The sequence below is a fragment of the Schistocerca americana genome, chromosome 2 (assembly GCF_021461395.2).
Source record: "Schistocerca americana isolate TAMUIC-IGC-003095 chromosome 2, iqSchAmer2.1, whole genome shotgun sequence".
Lineage (NCBI taxonomy): Eukaryota > Metazoa > Arthropoda > Insecta > Orthoptera > Acrididae > Schistocerca > Schistocerca americana.
Genome location: NC_060120.1, coordinates 265,468,364 through 265,480,707, shown reverse-complemented (window position 1 = coordinate 265,480,707; position 12,344 = coordinate 265,468,364). Strand labels below are relative to the sequence as shown.

Here is a 12,344-nt window from a genome sequence, read left to right as displayed (position 1 = left end):
CAACAGGCAGTAACTGTGCTCATCAAAATTCGTTTCGAGTCTTCAGGCCAATCAAACTGTCACCTCTACACAACATTTTCGAGGTCCACCTGGTCGCCATCATCAGGTGAGAACAGCTAAGCCGCTCTCGTCGATAAATGATTCAAACCGTGAACGACGCAACCTTTATATCCAGTGAAAATACGAAAGCCGATGCGGTAAGGTAAATGCGCAAGTGCTTGCCTAATCACCTGCTGCCCCTGGCGCAAGTAGCGTTGCATTGCCTCCAATCGTAAATACTGTAGAGAAACAATATACAGCTAAAAATTATTACTCATAACCGGCCGATTCACATGTCGTTGTTTCTTCATATCTGACAAAACAGGATTTAAAGTTTTACTTAGCGAATATCAGTTATCACGGTTAATGACGTTATCTGTCAGTCTGATTTCGACAGATTCTTTTAAAACACAATTGCAGAAACGCGAGGCGTTTGCAACCACTTGTGTCTCATTGTACAATCTCCTATGTCCTTCTGTAAGACAGTGCTCAGCCACCGCAGATTTGTCAGATTGTAATAATCGCGTATGGCGATTATGTTCAAGTCATCTGTCATTGACGGCACGAATAATTTTAACAATATATCGTTTTTCGAAAATATTCACCACTGGAGGCGCTGCAGCTGTTCGTACGCCAGGGGGCAACAGCTACGATTGAGCGCTTGCGCATCATCTTATCGCATGCGCTTTTTTATTTTCGCCGCATATAAGGGTTCCGTCGTTCACGGTTTGAACTTCCACCGTCGGAGGGCAGTGTGAGATTTCTTCAACGTGCACTCCGATGATGTCATTGGAATGACATTATTGTGGGATAGAACAAATTTACCTTTACACCAAGACAGTAAGACCGAGATCCAAGGGTGACATTGTACCTCAACACACCACAAAATTTAAAAAAAAAAGGGTTTGAATAAGTTATCGGCGAGAGCGACCTAGCTTTCCTCGCCTGTTTATGGTGGGCAGGTGGACTGTGGAAATATTGTGTGCAGATTACAGCTTGATCTGGCTGAAGACCCGACAAGAATCTAATCTGTCAATACGCCGGGAAAGTATACATAGTCACAGTAACTGTGCTCAGTTCATGGGTGAACAGTGTTTGAAAAATTCATTCTGGGGCACAAATATGACCAGGCGACGAGTACGTACTCTTGTTGAACAACATCAGCCATTTGAATGAGGTCGTTTTGAGAGGCTGCGGGAAGCTGGGTGGGTATATCAACGGATTGCTTCAAATATTGACGACAGAGTATCGGTACTGCGGCGCTGCTTTCGGCAGTGGTGTGTAGAACATTTTCGGCAGCCAAAGACCAGGTTCTGGACGTCGGCGTAGTACAGACGCACGTCAAGGTTGATGGATTGTGGGAGCAGCGATGGCTAACGGAACATCAGCCAAAGAAGAAATCTGGGCACTGTTGCTTCTGCTGTGTCATCAAGGTCCACTGGCAACCGTCCGCTTGCAGGAATAAGATCACGTGCGCCTCTGTCCAGGATACCACTGGCGCCACGACTCCGCCAACCGCGGCTACACTGGCGTCGTTAAGGAGTCGACTGGAACGGGGAAGTGGAATGACGCTCTGGTGTCTTCAGTCATGAGAGTAGGGTCTGTCTGTCTGCGACTGATTGACCTACACGAGTACGGCGTAGAGCTGGCGAGCATTCTGTTCCGGAGTTCGTTCGCTCACGACACATCGGTAACACGCCAGGCTGTACGGAGCCTAAGATACGTTTAGCGACCACATTTGGTGTTCCTGCAGTGTAAATTAACCAGAGGCGGCAACATTGTACAGGTTATTATCCTCGTGCAACTGTCATTTCTTCGACAGGAAGTTGATGTGATTTATAAACTGGACAATACATACCTACATACGGATGCGGCGACGCCACGTACTCTTTGTGGTATACAGCAACTGCTCTGAGCAGGAGATCACTAGATGTCTCGCCTCTTTAACACGTGTAGACGAGATGAAACGGTAACTTACTTGTTCGATAGAGCCTGCAAGAACCATTGTTGAATTGCGACAAAAGATGCAAGTTGCTTGGGACAATCTCTCAGGATGTCATTTGGCACTTTTAAGATCGTTTACGTGTGGGAATACACTCTGCGTTGCCGATAGTGTGCAGTTTACAGCGTATTGATGCGACTGTTTGGGATATCTTTGCTGTGACATGTGTATTTCATTTGGTATTAATTTGTTATCATACATCCCTATGATGATACACTGCTTTCACTTTCCAATAAAATGACATTGCGTCTGAGCGTGTTGCGTTTTATTTCCGTCGGTATAGATAATATGTGTTAACACTGTGCGGAATAACCCAGTTTATTCGAAACTGAAGCTGTAAACAAAGATTGCCTATATGTTTACTTTCCTTTCCGCAGAGGAGAGGCGAGGTTCTCCTGCGCATCTAGCGGTTGTGCTGGGTATCGGATACCAGAAGGAAAGGAGTCTTTCTGTTATCCCACCTACAAAGTTGATCAGTGCTGTGGAACTGGTATTAAGTGTGGTAAGTAGGAACAATTAGTATGAACGGTTCGATAGACGTCGCTTTTCCTCAAGTCTACCTCTCTTAATATCAAAAGGGTTACGCCTGACTAAAAATGTATAATTAGTCTTAAAAATAAAATTTTTACAGTACCATTTACTAACTGTTTAATGTTGCGTAATGTATGCTGGATTAAATGAGAGGTATTTCATTACCTGCAGAACACCCATCAAGGATCATTGAATCTAAACAGAGGGGAAAGATCTAAAACAGATTCAAAGAATCATAAAGTGGCTATCGCCGAGAGAGAGGCACCCAAGATCATTTCTTTTAAGAATGGCATCAAAAACTTCTAGAGAAGAGACTGCTCACATATTCGTTGTGCACCATTCCGTGGGACTAACCACCGTTCAAAACGGAATATACTAAAGCCATGCTATGTTATTCCGCACTTACCTACAGTACTAAATTATTGATCCCTTGCTGCTTCAGAACATGTCCTACCAACCGGTCCCTTCTTCTAGTCAAGTTGTCCTCAAATTCCTCTTCTCCCCAATTCTATTCACTACCTCCTCATCAGTGACGTGATCTACCTATCTAATGTTCAGCATTCTTCTGTAGCACCACTTTTCGAAACCTTCTAATCTCTTCTTGTCTGAACTATTTATTGTCCATGTTTCACTTCCATACATAGCTACATTCCATACAAATACTTTCAGAAAAGCCATCCTGACCCTTAAATCTATACACGATGTTAACAAATTTCTCATCTTCAGAAGCGCTTTCCTTGCCACTGCCGGTCTACATTTTGTATCCTCCCTACTTCTACCATCATCAGTTATTTTGCTCCCCGCCGGCCGCGGTGGCCGTGCGGTTCTAGGCACTTCAGTCCGGAACCGCGGGACTGCTACGGTCGCAGGTTCGAATCCTGCCTCGGGCATGGATGTGTGTGATGTCCTTAGGTTAGTTAGGTTTAAGTAGTTCTAAGTTCTACGGGACTGATGACCTAAGTTGTTAAGTCCCATAGTGCTCAGAGCCATTTGAACCATTTGATTTTGCTCCCCAATTAGCAAAACTCATCTACTACCATTTCCTAATCTAATTCCCTCAGCATCACCCGACATAATTCGACTACATTCCATTATCCTCGTTTTGCTTTTGTTGATGTTCATCTTACAGCCTACTTTCAAGACACTGTCCATTCCGTTCAACTGCTCTTCCAGGTCCTTTGCTGAATCTGACAGAATTACAATGTCATCAGTGAACCTCGATTTTTTTATTTATTCTGTATGGATTTTAATTCCTACTCCGAATTTTTCTTTTTTTTTCCTTTACTACTTGCTCAATATACAGATTGAACAACATTGGGGAGAGGCTACAACCCTGCCTCACTCCCTTCCCAACCACTGCTTCCCTTTCATGTCCCTCGACTCTTATACGTGCCATCTGGTTTCTGTACAAATTGTAAATAGCCTTTCCCTCCCTGTATTTCAGCCCTGTCATCTTCAGAATTTGAAAGAGAGTATTCCAGTCAATATTGTCAAAAGCTTTCTATAAGTCTACAAATGCTAGAAACGTAGTTTTGCCTTTCCTTAATCTATCTTCTAAAATAAGTCGTAGGGTCAGCATTGCCTCATGCGTTCCAACATTTCTATGGAATCGAAACTGATCTTCCTCGATGTCGGCTTTTTCCATTCGTCCGTAAAGAAAGCTGCCATTGGCAATAAACTGCTCGGTGAAACAGCGCATTTCAGAGCAATATGGGACAGTTTTGATTTTTCTGGGATTCAATCACAGATTTTGATTCATAAATGATAGGAACCTTTCAATTTCGTAGTTGTAGGAAAATAACGAATAAATGGTACACTGATTATTCCCCTAAGGCATCCCTATAGTGAGATTATTTCTTTAAAGCACCAATAATGCCACAACATCTGTTCTAATGCCCACAGTTCGTGGTATCCACCTTCTCCTGCAGATTAAAACAGAAGCCGAAATTTCCTGCAATGTGTGGATGCGCCACACTTCTTCTACGGCCTACTGTAAGCGACCTCGGGTTCCTGTCGTAACCTTGCGGCTCCCGTGCTGATATCGTTGTTGAAGTTTCACGGTTTGTTTTCGTTTTTTCCTCAGATCTTTCTTGTCACGGGAAGTCTCACTCGTGGCCATAACCAGAAACCGAGCACTCTTGGCGAAATACGGCGCTAGAGACAATTATGAGATCTACTGCTCTGAAAATTAGCTAGGAAACGTTTATTAGCGAACCAGAATCATTTCCCTGCACTACTACATCATTAAAACTAGTCTACGTCAAAGTCGTCAATTTCTGTTTCAACCACAATCAATTATTAATGCCCTGTTGTAATCTAACTGCATTTAACAAAATACCGAGATCTAATAATTGAACTGGGACAGCTAATAAATTATTTCCAGATTATTTCGTGAAATTTACGCCCCTAACCCTCAGAAAAACTAAACTGTACAGAAAACTTAATATCAATAGGTCAGCAAGCAACACACCTGAAGTTTCCATGGAGTCAAATGTAATTTATGGTCCTCAATTAGACCATCTCTTTGACTAGCCAGCACATTCAGATAAACACTCCATTTTATGGTGCCGAAACAGCTTCAGCTACTCCCGTGCGTAATGACTATGCCAAACTCACTGATACACGTGTGTAGATAAACGAGTTATTGAAATTTCGGAAAAATTTGATGATTTACTCAGATGAAAGAGCTTCACAAATTGAGAAAGTCAATAACGTGTTGGTCCACCTCTGGCCCTTATGGAAGCAGTTATTCTGCTTGGCACTGACAACAGAGTCGACATATGTCCTCCTGAGGGACATCGTGCCAAATACTATCTAACTGGCGTGTTTGATCGTAAGGTCCCGAACTGTTGGAAGGCCCTGCCCATAATGCTCCAAATGTTCTCAAATGGGGAGCGATCCAGCGACCTTACAGGTCAAGCTACGGTTTGACAAGCACGAGGAGAAGCAGTAGAAATTTTCGCCATGTCAGGCGTGCGTTATCTTGCTGAAATGTACGCCCAGGATGGCTTGACATGAAGGGTAGCAAAACGAGACGTAGAATATCGTCGACGTACCACTGTTCTGTAAGGGTGCCTTGGATGACAACCAGAGCGGTCCTGCTATGAGAAGAAATGACACCCCAGACCATCACTCCTGGTTGCTGAACAGTATGACGGACGGAAGTTAGGTCTGTGTCCAATCCACCCGGGGTGCCTCCAGAACCGCCTTTGGCCTGGAATCTCTTTGACTGGAGTGAAATTGTCTTCAGTGATGACGTCGTTTCGAACTGAGCTCCAATGACCAGTGAACTTGAGAGAATTTGGCACGATATCCCTCTAGAGGACATCCAACAACTCTGTCAATCAATGCCAAGCCAAATAACTGCTTGCATAAGGGCCAGAGGTAAACCAACGCGGTATTCAGTTGCTCAATTTGGAAGCTCTTTCTCTTAAATAAATCATCCAATTTTCCAGAATTTTTAATCATTTGGTCGTTTGTACACGTACACCACGTCACAATGAGATTTCCGTCCCATTCGGACAACCCTTAGTGGTGCGTCGTTTTCTTTGTCTTCGATAGTATTCACCAATAGGTTTGGAATGACTAATAGCACCTTCATAGAATAAACAATGTCGCTAACATGAAAGAACTGATATATAACGGCTACTGCAAAGTACTACTGTCCAAATATATACATATATACACTCCTGGAAATGGAAAAAAGAACACATTGACACCGGTGTGTCAGACCCACCATACTTGCTCCGGACACTGCGAGAGGGCTGTGCAAGCAATGATCACACGCACGGCACAGCGGACACACCAGGAACCGCGGTGTTGGCCGTCGAATGGGGCTAGCTGCGCAGCATTTGTGCACCGCCGCCGTCAGTGTCAGCCAGTTTGCCGTGGCATATGGAGCTCCATGGCAGTCTTTAACACTGGTAGCATACCGCGACAGCGTGGACGTGAACCGTATGCGCAGTTGACGGACTTTGAGCGTGGGCGTAATGTGGGCATGCGGGAGGCCGGGTGGACGTACCGCCGAATTGCTCAACACGTGGGGCGTGAGGTCTCCACAGTACATCGATGTTGTCGCCAGTGGTCGGCGGAAGGTGCACGTGCCCGTCGACCTGGGACCGGACCGCAGCGACGCACGGATGCACGCCGAGACCGTAGGATCCTACGCAGTGCCGTAGGGGACCGCACCGCCACTTCCCAGCAAATTAGGACACTGTTGCTCCTGGGGTATCGGCGAGGACCATTCGCAACCGTCTCCATGAAGCTGGGCTACGGTCCCGCACACCGTTAGGCCGTCTTCCGCTCACGCCCCAACATCGTGCAGCCCGCCTCCAGTGGTGTCGCGACAGGCGTGAATGGAGGGACGAATGGAGACGTGTCGTCTTCAGCGATGAGAGTCGCTTCTGCCTTGGTGCCAATGATGGTTGTATGCGTGTTTGGCGCCGTGCAGGTGAGCGCCACAATCAGGACTGCATACGACCGAGGCACACAGGGCCAACACCCGGCATCATGGTGTGGCGAGCGATCTCCTACACTGGCCGTACACCACTGGTGATCGTCGAGGGGACACTGAATAGTGCACGGTACATCCAAACCGTCATCGAACCCATCGTTCTACCATTCCTAGACCGGCAAGGGAACTTGCTGTTCCAACAGGACAATGCACGTCCGCATGTATCCCGTGCCACCCAACGTGCTCTAGAAGGTGTAAGTCAACTACCCTGGCCAGCAAGATCTCCGGATCTGTCCCCCATTGAGCATGTTTGGGACAGGATGAAGCGTCGTCTCACGCGGTCTGCACGTCCAGCACGAACGCTGGTCCAACTGAGGCGCCAGGTGGAAATGGCATGGCAAGCCGTTCCACAGGACTACATCCAGCATCTCTACGATCGTCTCCATGGGAGAATAGCAGCCTGCATTGCTGCGAAAGGTGGATATACACTGTACTAGTGCCGACATTGTGCATGCTCTGTTGCCTGTGCCTATGTGCCTGTGGTTCTGTCAGTGTGATCATGTGATGTATCTGACCCCAAGAGTGTGTCAATAAAGTTTCCCCTTCCTGGGACAATGAATTCACGGTGTTCTTATTTCAATTTCCAGGAGTGTATTTTGTGGGCAACACAGTCAAAAGCATTCGTTAAATCAAAGAAAAACACCTAGCGTTCGCAACCTTTTATTTAATCCGTCCAAAACCTTAGTGAGAAAAGAGAATATAGCATTTTCAGTTGTTAAACCATTTCTAAAACCAAACTGTACATTTGACAGCAAATTATGTGAATTTAAATGCTGTAGTAACTTTTTATGTACAACCCTCTCGATAACTTTACCAAACACTGATGGCATAGGAATAGGTCTATAATTGTCAACATTATCCCTGTCTTCCTTTTTATAAAGTGGTTTCACTCCGAGTACTTTAATCGATCAGGAAACCGACCACTCCTAAAGGAAAAGTTAGATAGCGCTAGGTACTGGGCTAACATACATGGAACAATATTTCAGTATTCTGCTAGATACCCCATCATATCCATGAAAGTTCTTGGTCTCTAGTGATTTAATTATTAACCCAATCTCCCTCTTGCCAGTATCATGGAGGAGCATTTCAGGTAACAGTCTCGGAATACTTTTTTCTACGAGCGCTATATGATTCCCTGTTGGGACTAGGATTCTATTTAGTTCACCTGCTATATTCAGAAAGTGATTATTAAATACTGTACATATATGCGACTTATCAGTAACACGGACAATCCCACTACGCACTGATTCTATATCCTCGACCTGTCTCTGCAGACCAGCCACTTCCTTTACGACTGACCATATGGTTTTAATTTTATCCTGAGACTTAGCTATTCTATCTACAATTCTATCTACATACCACATACTTTTTGCCTTCCTAATAACTTTTTAAGCACCTTACAATACTGTTTGTAATAGGCTGCTGCATTTAGATTTTGACTGTTTCTAACGTTTTGATATAATTGCCACTTTGTTCTACAGGATATTCTTATCCCTCTAGTCAGCCACCCAGGCTGCCTGTTGTGCTAGTACCCTGTTTTGAACGTTCTAACGGAAAGCAACATTCAAAGAGCACGAGAAAAGTCTTGAGGAAAGCATTATATTTATTGTCTACTGTATCAGCACTATAAACATCTTGCCACTCTTGTTCCTTGATAAGGTTTACAAAGGTCTCTACAGCAGCTGGATCAGCTTTCCTAAAAAGTTGATAACTATATTTAACATGTGTTCCAGCACAAAAATCTTTTAGAGTTAAAATTTGTACATCACCTTTTTGCTAACAGAATGCCCTTCTAGTAATGAGGAATGAACAAAAATGTTGTCTATGGTTGTTCTACTGTTCCCTTGCACTCTCGTTGGAAAGAATACGGTTTGCATAAGATTATATGAATTAAGTAGGTCTACCAGCATCCTTTTCCTTGCACAATCACTTATACAATTAATATTAAAGTCACCACAAATAACTAACTTTTGGTATTTCCTATAAAGTGAACCAAGAACCTCCTCTCGCTTTAGCAAAAATGTTGTGAAATCGGATTCTGAGGATCTATAAATAACAACAGTTAGAAGCTTAGCTCCACTACATTTAACCACACCTGCACAACATTCAAACACCTTTTCAGTGCAGTACTTTGAAACATCAATTGACTCAAATAGGATCCCGTTTTTCACATACATGGCTACTCCCCCACACCGCAAAGAGTTCCTAGAAAAGCTGCCAGCCAACCTGTATCCTGGTAAAGGAAGCCTCTGAATTATCTCCTTATTTAAGAAGTGTTCAGATACACCAATAATTTCAGAGTCAACATCTATAAGCAGTTCACTAACTTTAGTACCTTGTATACTTTGATGAAATATACTAATTCCCTCATTAATCGGATACCTAAGCTTTGTCGAAAGTGGTTTCTTTGTTAGAGGGACTTCCCTTTAAGCAGGAATATCTATCAGCTAACTTCAGTCTAAAAAAGGTGCAGCTCTAACACCCACTGCTAGAGGAATTTTCCCATGAGTGATCCCCCCCCCCCTATGCTGCCACCTACAAGCTTTGCCAACCTCCCCTTTCCATATCTGTTGAGGTGCAGGCCATGTCTAGTGAAACCCGTCCTGCTGATAGACTCCAGCGACACCACCGAAATGTGACTCATGCCTTCTGTTATCAGCGCACCCCCAAGTCTCATGTTATTATGCCTGACGGCTGTATTAAGATGAAGCCGATCGTGACGCTGAAACAGTTCCACGAAATGCACATTCGTGTTGCCAGTCTGAAACAGATGTCTGTGATTTTTGAATGATTTACGCATGCGAAATTTTTGAGTTCATTATTATTGCAACTATTCTATCCAAATAAGCATACTATTTCTGGAACGGACGTGTCAAAATGTCCAAATAATTTTAGTTGCTCATCTTTAGTACTTTTAGTAATCTGCCGTTTCAGTCTCTTGTAGGATTCATTTCGGTTTCTCCTTCCTCCCCCGCTCGTCTTCGTGAGGAGTATGCTTAGGTAGCCTTACTTACCTTTACTCTCACAGATATGTTCCTTCTCTTAGTGAAGTTGCAATTGTCATTCTCTATTTCCAGCTTTTGTGAACAAATACAGCTTGTCCATATGTCATGTGCAGTACCACTACATAATCATCGAGCTTTTTCGTACTTTTATGTTCCTCCTTTGTTTCTGTGATGACCGAAATTGGTATATTTCCTTTTTTCAGCATTTTTTTCTAGATTTCTTCCTTTAGAACCAACCCTACCCCATTCCAGGAGGCCACATTGTGTCTTTCTGCACTTCTATTTCTCTTGTCCTTTCCATACTTTACTCGTCATATTTTCCCATTCAGCTTGTGCACTTTGAAGGCTGTTAATTTTTAAAACTCCCCTAGAAGAACGTATCCACACTACGTTAGGGAAACCCAGCTGTTGGTGCTGCCACCTTAAAGCCTACTGCCGATCCTGATTTTCGGACACATTCAACTTTCTGAACTACCTACAAAGGACCAACAGACCGTTTCCAACTTTCAGGAGCGCTGCCAGCTGACTCCCTTACCTTGTGAGCTCCAAGCAGCTCCAAAACCTTGTTTTAACATTCAGTTATTTCATACTATTAGTGTTAGGAACTGAGTGTAAGCACTTCTACCGGTCATTTTCTGCTCTCAGCAATAACATTAGTCTGCAAAGTGCCACTTCTTGCCACTAATTTTCTTAAGTTTATTTTCAGCAGGTGCCATAAATACCTACCTTCATAGGAAACCTTTAGCCCTTAAGTCATCATGGTACACTTTGCCCACGTAGCACTCAGACCAGTTACAGACAAATCAATTCCTCCTCTCCGGTCTGAACAAAGTTTGCTTCCACTGAATACCGGATGCCGAAATGGCGCCCCTGATCATCAGAATGATGGCTGCATGATGAGGCCAGGCATGGGATGATTTTTTTTATGGAAGGTAGTGGTGAGTGTGAGACTAACACTTAACGAGGTAAATCTATCGGCTATCTGCACTATATTGAGGCGACAAAAGTCGTGGCATACCTCCTTTTGACCGGCATCAGTGGGGCAAAGTGACGTGGCACTGACTCAACAAGTCGTTGGAAGTCCCCCGCAGATATACTGAGCTATGCTACCGCTATTGCAATCCACAATTGCGAAAGCGTTGCCGATGCAGGATTTTGTGCACGAACTGACCTCTCGATTATGTTCCATCAATGTTCGATGCGATGCATGTTGGGCGATCCAGGTGGCCAAATCATTTGTTCGAACTGTCCAGAATGTTCTTCAATCACGAACAATTATGGCCCAGTGACACGGCGGATTCTCATCCATAAAAATCCAATTTTTGTTTAGGAACACGAAGTCCATGAATGGCTGCAAAAGGTTACCGGGTAGCCGAACATAAGCATTTAAAGTAAACTGTACTTTTGACCAGAGGACCCAGCCCATTTCATGTAACCACAGCCCACAGTATACTGAAGCCACCAACACCTTGCACAGTGCCTTGTTGATCCATGGTTTTGTGAGGTCTGTGGCAGACTCGAACCCTACAATCAGCTCTTATTAAGAGGTCCTGTAGTACAGTGATCAATCGATTTGATGGAGTTGAGGTCGTGCTGTTAGTAAAGGCACTCGTGACAGCCGTCTTCTGCCATAGCCCATTAATTCGGAAATTCTGCCGCTCTGTGCTAACGAATATGTTCGTCATACGTCCCACATCGATTTCTGCCGTTATTTCTGGCCGCTGCTCTCGGTCGTTAAGTGACGGCCGTGTGCCACTCCGTTGTCCGTGGTGAGAGATAATGCCTGAAATACGGTATTCTCAGCGCACTCTCGACACTTTCGATACCGTAATGTTAAATTACCTATCGATTTCCGAAATGGTATGTTCCATGCATCTAACTTCAATTACCACTCCGCTTCAAAGTTTGCAAATTCCCGCTGAGCGGCCATAATCACGTCCGACACTTTTTCGCATGAGTCATCGGAGTACAAATGACAGCTCCGTCAATGCACTGCTCTTTTATACATTGCGTATGCGATACTACCACCATCCGCAAACGTGCATATCGCCAATCCTTAAATTTTGTCACGTCAGGGTTGGCGAATATTAAGCAATAGTTCGCCTTAGTTGACCACAATATTTTACTTTTTTCTGTTGACGTCCAAAGCGTTTCGGAACCACAACTGCAATGTCGAAGACAGCGGTAACGTTTGTAGTTGGTACACCTGCTTCAACACTAATTACCTTTATTTGGCCACAATACGTTTGTATTC

The 12,344-nt window shown here is 44.2% G+C and overlaps 1 protein-coding gene across 1 annotated transcript in view; it reads left to right on the top strand.

Annotated features, from left to right (window-relative positions):
- The window catches only part of LOC124595806, a 60,067-nt gene that overhangs the window by 27,075 nt on the left and 20,648 nt on the right, over positions 1–12,344 (top strand). Inside the window, exon 4 of the mRNA XM_047134701.1 lies at positions 2,419–2,543. Within this exon, the coding sequence (XP_046990657.1) occupies positions 2,419–2,543 (125 nt within the window). The remainder of the gene's footprint in view (positions 1–2,418; positions 2,544–12,344) is intronic.